Source organism: Trachypithecus francoisi, unplaced genomic scaffold (assembly GCF_009764315.1).
Source record: "Trachypithecus francoisi isolate TF-2019V2 unplaced genomic scaffold, Tfra_2.0 Lachesis_group4, whole genome shotgun sequence".
Classification (NCBI taxonomy): domain Eukaryota; kingdom Metazoa; phylum Chordata; class Mammalia; order Primates; family Cercopithecidae; genus Trachypithecus; species Trachypithecus francoisi.
This window is the reverse complement of record NW_022681469.1, coordinates 111057047-111075912: the sequence shown is the minus strand read 5'-3', so window position 1 is coordinate 111075912 and position 18866 is coordinate 111057047. Positions and strand designations below refer to the sequence as shown.

Below are 18866 nucleotides of genomic sequence, written 5' to 3'. Positions count from 1 at the left end.
TATTTGAATTGTTTCCAGTTTGGGGCTATAATGAAGAATGCTGTCATGAACATCCTTATCCACGTGTTTTGACGAGATTCATAGGTAGTTCTTCTTTTTTTTTTTTTTTTTTTTTTTTTTGAGAGGGAGTCTCGCTCTGTCACCCAGGCTGGAGTGCAGTGGAGTGATCTTGGCTCACTGCAACCCCCGCCTTCCAGGTTCAAGTGGTTCTCCTGCCTCATTCTCATCCTCCATAGTAGCTGGGATTATAAGTGTATTCCACTGTGCCCTGCTGATTTTTTCTGTATTGTTAGCAGAGACGAGGTTTCACCATGTTGGCCAGGCTGGTCTTGAACTCCTGACCTCAAAGGGCTAGGATTACAGGCGTGAGCCACTGTGCCCGGCCGATAGGCACTTCTGATAGGAGCAGCTATGCTGGGTTGCAGGTGTGCATACATTCAGATTTAGGAGGTATTCCCAGAGAGCTTTTCAAAGCAGCTGTACCAGGTTCATTCCTACCAGAGGTATTCAGTTATTCCACTTGATCCCGATCTTTGTGAGAATTTGTTGTTTTTTGATTTTGCCCATTCTGGTGAGTATATGGCCACATTGTATTGTGTTGGGTTTTTTTGTTTTGGTTTGGTTTTTGGTTTTTGGTTTTTTTTTGAGACAGTCTCGCTCTGTCACCCAGGCTGGAGAGCAGTGGCAGCATCTGGCTCACTGCAACTTCTGCCTCCCGGGCTAAAGGGATTCTCGTGCCTCAGCTTCCCAGGTAGCTGGGATTACAGATGTGCCCCACCTCACCGGGCTAATTTTTGTATTTTTAGTAGAAACAGGGTTTCGCCATGTTGTCCAGACTGGTCTCGAACTCCTAGCCTCATGTGATCCACCTGCCTTGGCCTCCCAAAGTGCTGGGATAACAGGCGTGAGCCACCACACCTGGCCCATATTATAGTTTTATTTTGAACATTGAACCGTGTTTGTCTGTGTAATTAGCATGCGGATCTCCTCTTTTGTGAAGTATCTGTTCACATAAGCACGTCCTCTCACCATTTCAGGATAGTCCCTGACCCTCGTCTCCATTCACGTTTGCTTTGGTAACTTAGTAAAAATGCATGCAGCGGATTTGGAGAAGCCCCTGGTAGAAACGCAGGATCGGCCGGGCGCGGAGGCTCAAGCCTGTAATCCCAGCACTTTGGGAGGCCGAGACGGGCGGATCACGAGGTCAGGAGATCGAGACCATCCTGGCTAACACGGTGAAACCCCGTCTCTACTAAAAATACAAAAAACTAGCCGGGCGAGGTGGCAGGCGCCTGTAGTCCCAGCTACTCGGGAGGCTGAGGCAGGAGAATGACGTAAACCCAGGAGGCGGAGCTTGCAGTGAGCTGAGATCCGGCCACTGCACTCCAGCCTGGGCGACAGAGCGAGACTCCGTCTCAACAACAACAACAACAACAACAACAACAACAACAACAACAAAAAAAAAAGAAAAGCAGGATCATTCCCCTTCATTAAGGACTCGAGAAGAAAAAAGGGACGTGTCCATTTCCAGACTGCGAGAGGCCTTTTCTCTTCGTCACACAATAGAGAACAAGCCTCACAGCCCGAAGACTCCAGAAGCAAGAAGGAGCCCTCTAGGACAGAAAAGGAGTGTGCCATCTTCTAGCACTTCAGATGCGGTCTCTGTCAGAGGCTTCCTGAGACCTCAGAAAGAGGCAGCAAGTTCCAGTCAGGGACCCAGGGACCCTACGGACGGAGCGGAGGTGAAGGATTTGGGGCACGGCAGCACTTCTGTGGATTCTGTGGGGTTCAGCATCCCAGACACGGGCAGTCACTGCAGCAGCGAGTGTGCAGCCAGCTCCCCAGAGGACAGGGGCTCGCAGGAACATGCGGACTCACATGAGAAAGCGCCTGAAACTGACGACTCTTTTTCAGATGTGGACTGCCATCCAAACCAGGTAGACACAGGGTGTGAATTTCGAGTTTCACCTCGGCCAACTGATCTCGCATCCCCAAACACAAAGCGTTTTAAAAAAGAAGAAATTCTTTCCAATTCTGACATTCGTCAGAAGTTAGTAAATACTCAGAATGTGTCAGCCTCTCAGGTTGATGTAGCCGTTAAAATTAATAAGAAGGGACCAGGTGTGGTGGCTTAAGCCTGTAAATCCCAGCACTTTGGGAGGTCAAGGCGGGTGGATCACGAGGTCAGGAGATCGAGACCATCCTGGCTAACACGGTGAAACCCCGTCTCTACTAAAAATACAAAAAAATCAGCTGGGCGTGGTGGCCGGCGCCTGTAGACCCAGCTACTCGGGAGGCTGAGGCAGGAGAATGGCGTGAACCTGGGAGGCGGAGCTTGCAGTGAGCCGAGATCGCGCCACTGCACTCCAGCCTGGGCGACAGAGCGAGATTCCATCTCAAAAAAAAAAAAAGTGAATAAGAAGGTTGTGGCCCTGGACTTTTCTATGAATTCTTTAGCTAAACAAGTAAAGCAGTTACATCATGAAACACAGCAAAGTGAAGGTGAACAGAATTATAGGAAGTTTAGGGCAAAGATTTGCCCTGGAGAAAATCAAGCAGCCGAAGATGAACTAAGAAAAGAGATAAGGTAACGTTTTAATTTTTTACTTTTTTACTTTATTTTAAATTTTTATTTATTTTATTTTTTATGTTTTTGAGACAGAGTCTCGCTCTGTCACCCAGGCTGGAGTGCAGTGGCACGATCTCGGCTCACTGCAGCCCTAACCTCCCAGGTTCAAGCAATTCTCCTGCCTCAGCCTCCTGAGTAGCTGGGATTACAGGTGCACACCACCATGCCTGGCTAATTTTTGTATTTTTGGTGGAAACCGGGTTTCACCACTTTGGCCAGGCTGGTCTCGAACTCCTGACTTCGGGTGATCCACCCACCTCGGCCTCTGAAAGTGCTAGGATTACAGATATGAGCCACTGCCCCTGGCCAGGTAAAGTTTTTTCTTAAGAGTATTTTGAAGCTGGGTGCGGTGGCTCTCGCCTGTAATCCCAGCACTTTGGGAAGCCAAGCCGAGGAGGGAGGATCACTTGAGCCCCAGAGTTCAAGACCAGCCTGGGCAACATAGGGAGACCCTGTCTCTACAATAAAATTGGCCGGGCACGGTAGTGCACAGTTTTAATTACAGCATCTGCGCCTGGCCAGATACTGTTCTCTGTGGCAGGACATAGACTCCAAAGACATGGAAGACTTGGGTCTTTTAGGCCAGCACCAGCTTTTGAACAGATTATCTGTGTACTGGGAACCAGGGCTTATTCAGACAATTCCCGGGAGAGCCTGGGATCAGCACCGGGGAGGTGGTATTTGTGCTGGTATCTGGGATGCTTCTGGGATGTCCTTTCCCTTCCCTCCTGCGGTGCAAGAGTTCCTGCGTCATCACTCACTCTGGCAGCTTCTCTCCATCCAGCAGGCTGCAGCCACTCCTGCTCCAAAGAGGTCTAAAACTCAGCCTGAGTGGGGAGGGGACTTTTACAAGAATTCCTTTTCTGCCAGGCACGGTGGCTCACACCTGTAATCTCAGCACTTTGGGAGGCGGAGGCAGGCGGATCACCTGAGGTCGGGAGTTCGAGACTAGCCTGACCAACATGGAGAAACCTTGTCTCTACTAAAAATGCAAAATTAGCGGGATGTGATGGTGCACGCCTGTAATCCCAGCTACTCAGGAGGCTGAGGCAGGAGAATCGCTTGAACCTGGGAGGCGGAGGTTGTGGCGAGCCGAGATTGCACCATTGCACTCCAGCCTGGGCAACAAGAGCGAACTCCATCTCAAAAAAAAAAAGAAAAAGAAAAGAGAAAAAAAAAGAGTTCCTTTTCTGAGGACTCTCCCTCTCCCCTAGAGGTAGTAGCATTTTCCATTCCTGTATTTATTAGCACAGTAGTTAACCACGTTTTACTAGTTTGTGCAATGCTTTATTATACATTTTTCCTTCTCAGGCCTGGCATGGTGGTGCACACCTTGTAATTCCAGCACTTTGGGAGGCTGAGGCAGGAGAATCACTTGAGGCTAGGAGTTTGAGACCAGCCTGGGCAATATAATGAGACCCCATCTCTTAAAAAAAAAAAAAGCCGGGCGCAGTGGCTCATGCCTGTAATCCCAGCACTTTGGGAGACCGAGGTGGGCAGATCACTAGGTCGGGAGATTGACACCACGGTGAAATCCTGTCTCTACTAAAAATACAAAAAATTAGCCGGGCGCGGTGGCGGGCGCCTGTAGTCCCAGCTACTCAGGAGGCTGAGGCAGGAGAATGGCGTGAACCTGGGAGGCGGAGCTTGCAGTGAGCTGAGATCGCGCCACTGCACTCCAGCCTGGGCAACAGAGCCAGACTCCGTCTCAAAAAAAAAAAAAAAAAAAAAAAAGCCAAGTACACTGCTGCACGTCTGTAGTCCCAGGTACTCAGGAGGCTGAGGCAGGAGGCTCACTTGAGCCCAGGAGTTTGAGGCTGCAGTGAGCTATGATCATGCCATTGTACTGTAGCCTGGGCGACAGAGCAAGATCCTGTCTTTTAAAAATAAAACAGAATCCCTGTTAAAATCACTGGTGTGGTTTTTGTCTCTTGATTGTATTCTGACTGATACGGGATTGGTACCAGGAGACAGACCCTCGAAGATAAGATTTGGGGATTGGTTTGGTTATGACTTGGATTTGAGCTCTGTGTGGAGCCCCCCACAGTAGGAAACGTGGGCTCAGTAATCCATGCCGTGTGGAGGTCTCACAGTTCACCAGACTGTCCCCTGCGGTTGATTGTGATGGTGACGAGCATGGTGACATGGGACCGGGTCTTCCTGGAGCAGTTGTAGAAAGAAACAACAATATTGGCTCCTTTATTTTTTTTTTGAGACAGAGTCTTGCTCTTTCACCCAGGTTGGAGTGCACTGGCACGATCTCAGCTCACTGCAACCTCTGCCTTCTGGGTTTAAGCGATTCTTCTGCCTTAGTTTCCCAAGTAGCTGGGAGTACAGGTGCCCACCACCATGCCCGGCTAATTTTTTTATTTTTAGTAGAGACGGGGTTTCACCATGTTGGCCAGGCTGGTCTTGAACTCCCATCCTCAAATGATCTGCCCACCTTGGCCTCCCAAAGTGCTGGGATTACAGGCGTGAGCCCCCGTGCCCGGCCTAATCTCAGCTCCTTTCATCCTCAGCTCGGGCCGCCAGGTGAGAACCAGATAAACATCCATGGTTTAACAGAGTCTGCTTTAAAACGTCTGCTTTAACAGTCATTTCTTGTAGTCACAGCACTGATACTGTGGAAAATCTGTTTTCACCACGTTTACTTGAGTGGGACTGAGAGTGACAGTGTCAGTTTCTCGTGTGAAGGTTAGGGGTGGTGTCTGTCTTTTGTCCGGATTGACTAAGATAGTATCTAATGACATTAGATGTTGAAGCCACCCAGCAAAGGACCCAGTGGTCAGCCTGGCAGAGATTAGAGGATTGATATCCAGTGTTGGCAAAAGGTACTCTTAGACACCATTGGCGGGAGTGTGCATTTTCACAGATTTCCCATCAAAAAGTGCATATGTGATTCTCCCTCTAGCGTCTGTCTCCCGGAAATGCACCCACAGATGAGTAGGTTTGTGCACAGAAGTCTTTGCTGCAGCTTTGAGTGCACGATTGAAATTGGAAACAACCGAAATGTGCTTTAGTCGGGAATTTGACAGACAAATTACCGTACATCCGTGCAGTGACTTCCTATGCGGCCATTAAAAAGAATGAAGTAGGCTGGGCGCAGTGGCTCACGCCTGTATTCCCAGCACTTTGGGAGGCCGAGGCGGGTGGATAACTTTAGGTCAGGAGTTCAAGACCAGCCTGGCCAACATGGTGAAACCTCGTCTCTACTAAAAATACAAAAATTAGCTGGGCTTGACGGTGCATGCCTGTAGTCCCAGCTACTCAGGAGGCTGAGGTAGGAGAATCGCTTGAACCTGGGAGACAGAGGTTGCAGTGAGCTGAGATCGCACCACTGCACTCCAGTCTGGGCAACAGAGCGACACTCCATCTCAAAAAAGAGGTTTAATAGTTTATATGTGTGTCTATATGTGTATATGTATATATGTATTTTTCCATAAGTATTCATAGAGCAGATTTTTTTTTTGAGACGGAGTCGCTCTCTGTCACGAGGCTGGAGTGCAGCGGCGCGATCCTGGCTCACTGCAACCTCTGACTCCCTGGTTCAAGTGATGCTCCTGCCTCACCTTCCCAAGTAGCTAGGATTACCAGCATATGCCACCACGTCCAGCTAATTTTTTTTTTTTTTTTTGTATTTTAATTGGAGCCGGGGTTTCACCGTGTTAGCCAGGATGGTCTCCATCTCCTGACCTCATGATTCGCCCGCCTCGGCCTCCCAAAGTGCTGGGATTACAGGCATGAGCCACCGCGCCCGGCCTCAGATGTTCATTCTAAGTAGCTTTCAAGTGAAACATGTCTCTCAAGTCATGAGTTTTTCTCAAAATTGTATTCTTTTAGCTCCAGTCACTGAAAGGGCTAAATTGATTTCCTTGCCAACTAGTGAAAACTGGACCTTCGGACCCCAGAACATCGATGAACTGATCTTTATGCTAAGCGACAGCCCTGGAGTCGTGTGCCGGCCGTCCAGAGTCAAGCAGATGTTTGCCTCCAGAGCCTGTCGGAAGTCGGTAAGGAAAGAAAGCCCGGCTGTCAGCAGCTGCTCAAGCTTGTGGTCTGAGGAAGGTCTCAGCCCAGCTCCTGATTTGGTCAAGGCTGTTAAACGCCTTTGTGATTGCCAGGGGTCATTTTAAACAGAGCTACGTGGAACATCGTAGCTGAGCATCTATGTAGTCTGCATTCTCTGGGACCTTGAACTCATAATTATTGCTCTTTTGTTACCTCTGTTAAACAGTATCCCTAGCCAGGTGCAGTGGCTCAAGCCTCTAATCCCAGCACTTTGGGAGGCCGAGGCAGGAGGATCACAAGTTCAGGAGATCGAGACCATCCTGGCTAACACGGTGAAACCCCGTCTCTACCAAAAAATACAAAAAAATTAGCCAGGCATGGTGGTGGCCACCTGTAGTCCCAGCTACTTGGGAGGCTGAGGCAGGAGAATGGTGAGAACCTGGGAGGCGGAGCTTGCAGTGAGCTGAGTTCACACCACTGCACTCCAACCTGGGCGACAGAGTGAGACTCCATCTCAAAGAAAAAAAAAAAATAGTTTTTTTTTTTTTTTTTAAGATGGGATCTCCCTCTGTCTCGCAGGCTGGAGTGTAGCGGTGTAATCACAGCTCACTGCAGCCTTGAACTCCCAGGCTGAAGCGATCCTCCTGCCTCTGTCTTCCGAGTAGTTGTGACTACAGGCACGTACCACCATGCCCAGCTAATGTTTAAATTGTCTGTAGAAACATGGTCTCCTTTTGCCCCTTGCCTCAGCCTCCCAAAGTGCTGAAATTACAGGCATGAGCCACTGTGCCCGGCCAGTATTCTATCGCAGAGCTTTCGTTGACTCCAGCGCAGTTAGTGGTTGAGGCACCTTGTTCGTCTATGGACCTTATGGGTCCTAACAACACTGGTAGATAAAGGTTTGCTGCTGCCAGGACTCGGTGACATTAGACAAGGTTCTGCAGAGTCATCGAGGCAGCGGGTGCTTCACGGGGTGCTGTGGTTGTCATTGCACGTGGCACCACTACCGCTGCTCCGGTTGGTATTGGAAGGTGGCAGCAGGGGCTACGCCTGCAGTGGGGATTAGCCTGATGTCCAAGAAAAGTGACTCTGTCAGCTGGCCATTGGGAAAGGCCAGGATGCCATTCCTTATTCAGCAGATGCTCCTTGAGCCCCTGCTGTGGGGCCTGCCCTGCTCCAGGTGCTGGGGACACAGGAGTAACAAGGCGGCTGCAGCCCCTGCTCCTGTGGAGCGGACAGTGGGGAGAAACAGACATCACCACAAATAAACGACACCCATTAGATGCCAGTGAGCACAGCCAAGAGAGTCAAACAGCGCTTTTGTTTTTGAGACAGAGTCTTGCTCTGCTACCAGGCTGGAGTGCGGTGGCGTGATCTCAGCTCACTGCAACCTCCACCTCCCGGGTTCAAGCGATTCGCCTGCCTCAGCCTCCCGAGTAGCTGGGACTACAGGCACGTGCCACCACACCTGGCTAATTTTTATATTTTTAACAGAGACTGGGTTTCATCATGTTGGTCAGGCTGGTCTCGATCTCCTGACCTCGTGATCCGCCCACCTAGGCCTCCCAAAGCGCTGGGATTACAGGTGTGAGCCACCACGCCCAGCCTAAAACAGCATTTTGGGAAAGGAAATGACTACAGAAAAACATGGTGACCAGGTGAGATGGTGGTCAGGGAACAGCATCTGGGCAGGTGGCATCTCAGCTGCCATCTAAAAGGTGGGGAAGTTAAAAGATTAACCAGGCATGGTGGCGGGTGCCTGTAGTCAGCAGCTACTCAGGAGGCTGAGGTGGGAGGATCACTTGAGCCGGGGAGGTCGAGGTTGCAGTGAGCCAAGATCATGCAACTGCACTCCAGCCTGGGTGACAAAGTAAGACCTTGTCTCAAAAAAAAAAAAGTAGGCTGGAGCCCTCTTGGGTAAGAACTTTCCAAGTGGAGGAAGTAGCAAGACTGAAGCCAGAGGCCGATTGTGTCCCTGGAGAGGGGAAGGGAGTGAGCAGAGCGGCGACCAGAGGACAGCCACGTGGAGTATTGCCGGTCATGCCTAGACCCTGGGGGTCTGTGCTGTGTGTGGCGGGAGCCACTGGAGAGAACAGACTAGGAGTCCCATGATTGCAGCTTCTGGAGAGAGAACAGACTGGAAGGGGTGCCTTGACTGCGACAGCTGGGGAGAGCGACAGCTGGAGGCCACATGGGGAGTGGGTGGGATGGAGCCTGCTGTGGGGGCATCAGGGGTAACAGCCATGAGATTAGATGAAATGACTCAAAGGCAGAGTTTAATTAGAAGAGGACCCACAGTCTGAGTTCTAGCCACAGTGTTTCTTTGATAAAGACCTAATATGGGCTGGGCGTGGTGACTCACCTGTATTCCCAGCACTTTGGAAGGCGGAAGTGGGTTGATTACCTGGGGTCAGGAATTTGAAACCAGCCTGGCCAACATGGTGAAACCCCACCCCAACTAAAAGTACAAAAATTAGCTGGGCATGGTGGCGGGTGCCTGTAATCCCAGCTACTCGGGCGGCGGAAGTGGGAGAATTGCTTGAATCATGGAGGTGGAGGTGCGGTGAGCTGAGATCGCACCATTGCACTCCAGCCTGGGCAACAGAGTCTCCCCCCGACCCCCGCCTCGCCAAAAAGAAAGACCTAATGTAGACCTTCCAGTCTTGGCGTCTGTGAGTGAGAGTATGGAGCTGAGCTCATAGCTGGTCAGTTTTGACGTCCTGAGTCTTCAGTGTGACTCAGGGGCCCGGGGAACCACAGGCTGCCCCTTCCCTCCCGCCCTGGCCTACTCCTCCGTCTCCGGTGTTGTCACTGCCTGCCCACGAGGCCCCTGCTCTGAGCCCTGCCCACCCTTCCAGCCCCATCTCCTCCCTACCACGCTTCCAGCCATGTAGCCGCCTTCCAGTTCCACACTCGCCCAGTCTCCTCCCCACCTTACACCCTTTCTCCCTACCCTCCTCTCTACCTGGGTTTGTCACCTTCACCCTTCACCCCCTCCCCACACCGGAGCAGGCCCCTCTCCTGGGCGCCATCTGTCTTGGTTCTCTGTTGACTTGTTGATTATCTGTCCTCCTCCGACCTGGTGGAACCCTGCTGTCACTGCTGTCGCCGCTTTCCGACTGTGCTTGGCACATGGCGAGCCCTCAGGGTGCCGCAGGAAGAAGGGAGGCGACAGAGGGCTTCAGGCTTGTCTCCTCTCCTTCCTGTCAGAGGACCCATGGCAGGGAGGCAGCAGGGCCAGGGCTGGAGTGCCCTGCCAGGGCAGCAGGGTGGAGCTCAACAGAGGGGGAGTGATGCCTGCATCCACTGGGGGAGAGGGTCCCAGGAGTGCCACAGCCCCGAGGAAGGTGTTTGCTTGATGGACCTGTGCAAGAGGAAGGGAGTAGCAGTGCAGCTGAGGTGAGGAAGGGAGGCATTCGTGCTTGGAGGTAGGGGAGCAGGCACAGCCCAGTGAGGGCCAAGTCAGGGACAGATGGGGGCTTTTATTCAGGTGAGGGGGAAGCTGTGGAGCAGAACGACATGACCTGACCGCGCTTTAGACGTAATCACTGGCTGCTGAGTGGAGAGCGGCTTGGAGGGCTTGCAGTGGGGCGGGGAGGCCAGCCAGGAGGCTGCTGCACCTGCCAGGGTGAGAGGGCAGGGTGGCCGCTGAGAGTGGCTGCGTTCGGGACAGGTGTGGTCGCGTCTGGAGTGGAGGCGGTGCCACCTTGAAGCAGCCACAAGAGGCCTGATGTCACAGAAAGGTGGAGGGCTGAGATCTAGAACCTCGGCTTCTCTGAGGGCAGGTTTTTCAGGGAAGGTGGTTTTTGAGCTGTAATCTTGTCCAGTCTCATTTTAGAGAACAGTGCTTCTGAAGAGCTGCCATTCTGATGTCAAAAAAAATGATTAAAATGTTGAACCATTGTGTCTCGTCCTCAGGTGATGATTGGAACTGCTCTTAACACAAGCGAGATGAAGAAACTGATCACCCACATGGGGGAGATGGACCACCCCTGGAACTGTCCCCATGGAAGGCCAACCATGAGACACATTGCCAACCTGGGTGTCATTTCGCAGAACTGACAGTAGTCGCTGTATGGAATCATCGGTTTTATTGCAGATTTTTATGTTTTGAAAGACAGGGTCTTCACTCACCTTTTTTGTTTTCAAATGAACCTGCTACTTAAAAAAAATACACATCAGACCCGTTTAAAAGTGATCTTGAGAACCTTTTCAAACCAGATGGAGCGCTACTTGCAAAATTGTTTTTTTCTCTGTGTTTGCATGCACTCGTGTGTGTGTGTGTGTGTGTGTGTGTGTCCAGGCAGGAACATATTTTATAAAAATAAGAACACTTGGGCCGGGCGTGGTGGCTCATGCCTGTGATCCCAGCACTTTGGGAGGCTGAAGCAGGTGGATCACCTGAGGTCGGGAGTTCAAGACCAGCCTGACCAACATGGAGAAACCCCGCCTCTACTAAAAATGCAAAATTAGCCAGGCGTGGTGGCACATGCCTGTAATCCCAGCTACTCGGGAGGCTGAGGCAGGAGAATCTCCTGAACCAGGGAGACGGAGGTTGTAGTGAGCCGAGATCGTACCATTGTACTCCACCCTGGGGGATACAACAAGACTCCGTCTCAAAACAAAACAAAACAAACCACTGTGGAAGTCACTCAGCCCTCTGCTCTGGCTGGACATAGTTTAGTCTATAACTTTCAACCCTTAATAATTAAATTCATCTTTAATTTCATAAATTTAAAATTAGGGTCCTTTTGGGTTAGTGATTCTCAGTCCTGATTCCCATTAAATTTTTAAACAAGGGGGATTTTCTGCCCGACTGGAAGAAAATGACTGGATGGGACAGGGGTCACTATTTTTAAACATTCCTCTGTGCGGCCAAGGTAGCAAAGTGCTGTCCTCGCAGGGGAACAAAAAGAGTTTGATTTTCCCATAATTTGATGCTGTGATTTGGTTTCCTCAGGGTGTGAACTGTAGAACATTCCAGTTACTGGCCTTGAGTGGTTCTGGGAATATAAGAATCCCTGTCTGTCTTTTCAAGTAGTTTTCTAGGAACCTTGTCCTGTTTGAACTGGGCTGAAAATGGAAGTAAAGATGTCCTCTTGGGGGCCCAGTGAGGACGGATGTGACTCCCCCTGCTGCCCCACCCCTTCCCCAGACTGGGCTTCAAGGAAGAGAGGGATCCCCTTCCTGCTTCAGAATCCCTTGGATGGAGGAGGCAGTACAGTAGTAACTGTGCCGTCGTGTCTGGCACTGTGCTGGCGTCTGCGGGATCGCACTTATGAACTCTGCAGACTGGCAGCTGTGGCAGGATAACAGCCCCCAAGACAGCTGTGTCCTAATCCCCAGAACCTGTGACCAGGCTGCCTCACATGGCAGAAGGGACTCGGCAGGAGTGATTGAGTAAACAATTTTTTTTTCTTCTGTTGCCCAGACTGGAGTACAATAGCATGATCTCAGCTCACTGCAGCCTGTGCCTCCCAGGTTTAAGTGATTCTCCCATCTCAGCCTCCAGAGTAGCTGGGATTACAGGTGCCCACAACCACAGCCGGCTAATTTTTGTATTTTTAGTAGAGACAGGGTTTCACCATGTTGCATGCTGGCCGGGCTGGTCTCGAACTCCTGACCTCAGGTGATCCACCTGCCCCGGCCTCCCAACGTGCTGAGATTACAGGTATGAGCCATATTGCCTGGCTGAGTTAAGGATCTTACAGTAGAGAGATTATCCTGGATTGTCTGGGTGGGCCCAGTTCACTGGGTGAGTCCTTCGAAGGTGGAGACCTTTCCCTGCTGAAGGTGGAGACCTTTCCCTGCTGGCCAGAGAGAGGCGGCCTTGCTGGTTTTGGAGATGGAAGGAGGTACTACTAGTCAAGGATTGCAAGCAGCCTCTGGAACAGGGATTCCAGCACTCGGCCACAGACCAGTAGTGATCCATGGCCTGTTAGGAACCAGGGTGCACAGCAGGTTAGGGGCGGGCAAGCCAGCAAAACTTCATCTGTATTTAGATCCAGTCCCCATGGCTGGTATTGCCACCTGAGCGCCACCTCCTGTCATATCAGCAGTGGGCATTAGATTCTCATAGGAGCACAAACCCTGTTGTGAACTGCACACGCGAGGGATGTAGGTCGCACACTCCTTAAGAGAATCTGGTGCCTGATGATCTGTCACTGTCTCCCGTCACCCCCAGATGGGACCGTCTAGTTGCAGGAAAACAGGCTCCCACTGAGTCTATGATGGTGAGTTGCAGAAGTATTTAATCATATGTTACAATGTAAAAATAATAGAAATAAAGTGCACAGTAAATACAACACGCTTGAATCATCCTGAAACCATCCCCTACCCCCCATCCGTGGAAAAATTGTCTTCTGCGAAACCCGTCTCTGGTGCCAAAAAGGTTGGGGACCGCTTCTGGAAAAGCTGGAAAAGGCAAGGAAACGGACGCTTCCCCGGAGCCTCTGGAAGGAACCAGCACTGTGGGCCTGATTTACAGACTGTAGGATAATAAATTTGTGTTGCTTCAAGCCACTAAATTTATGGTAATTTGTTTACAACAGCAATGGGAAAACTAATGCCTGCGTTATTCCTATTTTATGATGAAGCAGTTAGCAGAGCTGGGAAACCCCTGGCCTTGCTGCCTCCAGCGCCCAGCCTTTCCCCCTGGCCTTCAGGACCAGCAAGGGCGGGACACCTGCTTGGCGCTGGCGCGCGGCCCCTTTAAGAGTGTGCACAGGCCGGGCCAGGTGGCGTCCGCGGTTGCCTGGAGACCAGAGCGGGATCTGGGACGAGGAGAGCCCTGCAACACCTCTCCCGAGCCCGGCGAGGTCTCTGGGCTCCTGGAGCGAGGTGAGCGCCCCAGGCCGCGGTCATGCGGAGCCGGGACAGCGGTGGCAACCGGGTCCTGCTCCTTCCCGGCCGTACTGACGCGGCCTCCCAGGACCCGAGCACGTGCGGGATGGGCGAGGAGGGCCTAGGCCGGGCAGACCAGTGCAGGAAGCCCGTTCTTCCCGCCTCACCGTAGACACGGGAGAGAGATGGCCTCTCCTTAAACCCAGGAGAACAGAGGAAACATTAGGAAACACGCACTGAGAAACGAAATTGGCTTGATTTGTAGTTCACTTATTTGTAGGTCACTGACAGAGGACCGAAAAGCTCGTAGTAAAGGCCCCTCTCAATTTAGAGGTGAGAGCAGCTTGGGCTAGGTGACCCAGGGGCGGCTTCGCTGAGACAGTGGTCGGGGGTGCGAAGGAGCAAGGTAGTGTTTGAAGGAAGAGAGAAAGCTTGGCCGGGCACGGTGGCTTACGCCTGTAATCCCAGCACTTTTGGGAGGCCGAGGCCAGAGGATCACCTGAAGTTAGGAGTTCGAGATTAGCCTGGCCAACATGGTGAACCCCGTCTCTACTGAAAATACAAAAATTAGCCAGGAGTGGTGGCGGGCGCCTGTAATCCCAGCTACTTGGGAGACTAAGGCAGGAGAATAACTTGAACCTGGGAGGCGGAAGTGGCAGTGAGTTGAGATCGCACCACTGCACTCCAGCCTGGGTAACAGAGTGAGACCCTGTCTCAATAAATAAATAATGGAGGAAAAGAGAAGGCTGGAGGTGGGTTCAGCTGGAGGGTGGGGTGGCCAGAGGATGGCATCCAGGAAGAAGAGGGCAAGAAGGGCCCACTGCACTCGTGGGGGCCTACAAAAAGGGACCAGACCTGGCCTTCACCACATGGCTCACTATGCATCCTGCTTGATGGACCAGGGTGCTTTTGGTGGGGCCAGATTAGGAAAGTCGTGAACTATGGCTTTGAAACCCTGCACCGCAGCTCATATGCCAGACAAGCAAAGATATGCGCTGGAAACGGAGCTAGAGCAACCACGCGCTGGAAATACAGCTGAAGCAACGATGAGCTGGAAACGCAACTCCAGCACACCGTTCCTTGCTTGTCTCGCATATGAGAGGCGCTCAATCGATGGCAGTGCTAGAGGGAGTAGGAAACCAATGATTTCAAGTTTGAAAACAGGAAAAGGACGAGATAATCACTCAATTATTGACTTTGCTCTGTATCCTGTACTTAGGGATTTTTGTGTGTGTCATCGATTCAATTCTTATGATACAAGGTACTGTTATTTCTATTTGTGAGGAAGAGGAGATTAAGCAACTTGCTTTAGAACGCAGCACTTGACCGAGCTCAGTGGCTCATGCCTGCAATCCTAGCACTTTTGGGAGGAGAAGGTGGGAAGATTGCTTGAGGCCAGGAGTTCGAAACCAGCCTGGGCAAAACGTAGCAAGACCCCCCCGTCTCAAAAAAAAAAAAAAAAAAAAAACCAGCGGGGTGCTGTGGCTCACACTTGTAATCCCAGCACTTTGGGAGGCCAAGGTGGGCAGATCACAAGGTTGGGAGTTTGAGACCAGCCTGACCAACGCAGTGAAACCCCATCTCTACTAAAAATAAAATTAGCTGAGTGTCATGGCAGGCGCCTGTAATCCCAGCTACTCGGGAGGCTGAAGCAGGAGAATCACTTGAACCCAGGAGGTGGAGGTTGCAGTGAACTGAGATCTTGCCACTGCACTCCAGCCTGGATGACAGGGCTAGAATCTCTCTGGAGAAAAAAGAAAGAAAAAAGAAAAACCCAAACACAGAACTGGGCCAGGCGCCCACGCCTGGTGGCTCACGCCTGTAATCCCAGGACTTTGGGAGGCTGAGGTGGGGCGGATCACCAGGTCAGGAAATCGAGACCATCCTGGCTAACACGGTGAAACCCTGTCTCTACTAAAAATACAAAAAAAAAATTAGCTGGGCGTGGTGGCGGGTGACTGTAGTCCCAGCTACTCAGGAGGCTGAGGCAGGAGAATGGCGTGAACCCAGGAGGCGGAGGTTGCAGTGAGCTGAGATCGTGACAGTGCACTCCAGCCTGCGCAAAAAACCACAGAACTGGTAATGGACAATGCAGACCCTGAATCCGGCTCTTGCACACTTTACAATGCTGACCTACGAGGAGAGGGGCATTTTTTTTTTTTTGAGACAGAGTCTCGCTCTGTCACCCAGGCTGGAGTGCAGTGGCGTGATCTCGGCTCACTGCAACCTCCACCTCCTGGGTTCAAGCGATTCTCCTGTCTCAGCCTCCTGAGTAGCTGGGATTACAGGCATGTGCCACCATGCCTGGCTAATTTTTTGTATTTTTAGTAGAGACAGGGTTTCACCGTGTTAGCCAGGGTGGTCTTGATCTCCTGACATCGTGATCTGCCCGCCTCGGCCTCCCAAAGTGCTGGGATTACAGGCGGGAGCCACCACCCGGCGGGAGCCACCACCCGGCGGGAGAGGGGCTTTTAAAGTGTGAATTGGCTGCATGTAAGACCTGAGAGGTTAAGTAGCCTTTTTTTTTTTTTTTTTTTTTTTTTTTTTTTTTTTGAGGCGGAGTCTCGCTCTGTCTGTCGCCTGGACTGGAGTGCAGTGGCCGGATCTCAGCCCACTGCAAGCTCCATCTCCCAGGTTTACGCCATTCTCCTGCCTCAGCCTCCCGAGTAGCTGGGACTACAGGCGCCGCCACCTCGCCCGGCTAGTTTTTGTATTTTTAGTAGAGGCGGGGTTTCACCGTGTTAGCCAGGATGGTCTCGATCTCCTGACCTCGTGATCCGCCCGTCTCGGCCTCCCAAAGTGCTGGGATTACAGGCTTGAGCCACCGCGCCCGGCCGCCTTTTTCATGTGTAGGGATACCTTACAAGAAACCATGCTAGACAATGGTTCCAACTTAAGTAATTTTTAGGGCCAGGTGCAGTGGCTGACACCTCTAATCCCAGCACTTTGGGAGGCTGAGACAGGCGGATTGCTTGAGCTCAGGAGTTCCAGACCAGCCAGGGCAACATAGCAAGACCCTGTCTCTACAAAAAATTAGCCAGGTGTGGTGATGCATGCCTGTGGTCCCAGCTACTTGGGAGGCTGAGGTGGAAGGATCACCTGAGCCTGGGAGGTTGAGGCTGCAGTGAGCCGTGATTGTGCCACTGTGCACCAACCTGGGTGACAGAGTGAGACTCTGTCTCAAAAATAAAAAAAAGTTTGGGAACAACCAATGCAGTGTTGAGGTTGTATATTTATAAACTGATGGTACTTGAAACTTGTAATTATTATGATTTTTGAGACAGAGTCTTGCTCTGTTAGACTGGAGTGCAGTGGTGTGATCTCCCGACCTTCCAGGCTCAAGCAGTCCTCCCACCTGAGCCTCCCTAGTCGCTGGGACTACAGGCCTGTGCCACCACGCCTGGCTAGAGAGGGGGCATCTCACTACGTTGCCTAGGCTGATCTCGGCCTCCTGGATTCACATGATCCTCCCGCCTCAGCCTCCCCAAAGTGCTGAGATTGCAGGTGTGAGCCACCACACCCAGCCCTGGTAACTAATTTTTCAGACTTTGGCAGGAGAATGATAACGACATTGTGTTGTAAAACTAAAATTTTAACTGCAAATGAAAACCCCAAGTGTTTGGAGATGTAATTTTTATTTTTCAGATAAAACTCATCAGTGCTTTGAAACAAGCAGCTCTGAACCAAAGGAATCATTTGATTCAAGTAACCATTGGATCTTCCCAAGGCAATGGTGAAAGAAAAGAAAAAAGCAGACAAAAGAGGGGAGAAGTCGGCCCGCTCTCCCTCATCTCTCTCTGATAATCTAGACTTTTCCAAACAAGATGGCAACACCACTAGGCAAGAGATGTCCCCAGCTGGCGTCCCATTGCTGGGAATGCAGCTTAATGAAGCGAAACCCAAAAAAGACCCCCGAAACGTTCAGCAGAATGAAGATGCCACCCAATACGAAGAGTCCATTCTGACCAAACTCATCGTGGAAAGGTGATTTTAATGGGGCTGCCATAGGGTACAACACTGCCAGTCAGGCGGTGTATTTTATTTTATTTCGAGATGCAGTTTCACTCTGTCGTTCAGGCTGGAGTGCAGTGGTGCGATCTTGGCTCACTGCATGCAACGTCCGCCTCCCACGTTCAAGCAATTCTCCTGCCTCAGCCTCCTGAGTAGCTGAGATTACAGGCGCCCGCCACCACACCCAGCTAATTTTTGTACTTTTAGTAGAGATGGGGGGTTCACCATGTTGGCCAGGCTGGTCTCGAACTCCTGACCTCAGGTGAGCCACCTGCCTCAGCCTCCCAAAGTGCTGAGATTACAGACATAAGCCACTGTGCCTGGCCTGAAGGTAACTGTATGTATTTAAAATTTTATTTTATTTTAGATTTAGGGGGTTACATGTGCAGGTTACAAGGGTATGTTATGTGATGCTGAGATTTGGGCTTCTAGTAAGCCCATCACTCAAGTAGCAAACTAGAGCCCCATGGTATATATATATAGAGAGAGAGAGTTTATTGTGGTGAAACATATATAAAAAAATATACTATCTTAATTATTTTAAGTGTGCAATTCAATGGCATTAAGTACATTCACAGTGTTGTACGACTATCTATTAAATAGTAACTCCAGGCCGGGTCCAGTGGTTCAAGCCTGTAATCCAAGCACTTTGGGAGGCTGAGGTGGGCAGATCACTTGAGATCAGGAGTTTGAGACCAGTCTGGCCAACATGGTGAAACCCCGTCTCTACTGAAAACACAGTAATTCGCTGGGCATGGTGACATATTCCTATAATCCCAGCTACTCAGGAGGCTGAGGTGGGAGAATCACTTGAACCCGGGAGGCGGAGGTTGCAGTGAACCGAAATCACGCCACTGCACTCCATCCAGCCCAGGCGACAGAGTGAGACTCCATTTCAAAAAAAAAAAACCAAAAAAACAAAACAAAAAACCCCAAACTCCTTCATTCCTCACCCCGCCTTCAAACCGCTGGTAACCTATTCTACTTTCTAGCTATGTGTGTGTGTGTGTGTATATATATATGTATTTTTTTTCCTGACTTCATTCTTCCCATTACGTAGTTATGTATTTTAACCCACTGTCACTTGGGTGTATTCACATTGTTCATTACCTTGAATTCCCTTTATTTCTCTGTAGCTATGAAGGGGAGAAAGTTCGTGGGCTGTACGAGGGAAAAGGCTTCGCAGTCTTTCAAGGCGGTTGTACCTATCGTGTGAGTTGCGCATTTGAGAACCTGCAGGGGGGGAGGAAGGTGTAGGGTGATGGTCGGAGATTTGCAAATCTTCAGTAAAATCCACTGATGCTTCAAAAGAAATTGGAAGCTCTTCATGCTGATTTTATTCTGAACCCTGATTACCTATTTAAGGTAAAAATAA

The 18866-nt window shown here is 50.8% G+C and overlaps 1 protein-coding gene across 1 annotated transcript; it reads left to right on the top strand.

Moving 5' to 3' along the window:
• The first annotated feature begins 1090 nt into the window (after positions 1–1090).
• Positions 1091–13164, top strand: LOC117072200 (mismatch repair endonuclease PMS2-like). The gene is made up of 5 exons (XM_033192116.1): positions 1091–1160; positions 1447–2126; positions 3171–3318; positions 6470–6639; positions 10556–13164. The coding sequence occupies exons 1-5, from the start codon at positions 1091–1093 to the stop codon at positions 10697–10699; spliced, it is 1212 nt and encodes a 403-aa protein (XP_033048007.1). The 3' UTR covers positions 10700–13164.
• The last annotated feature ends 5702 nt before the right edge of the window (positions 13165–18866 follow it).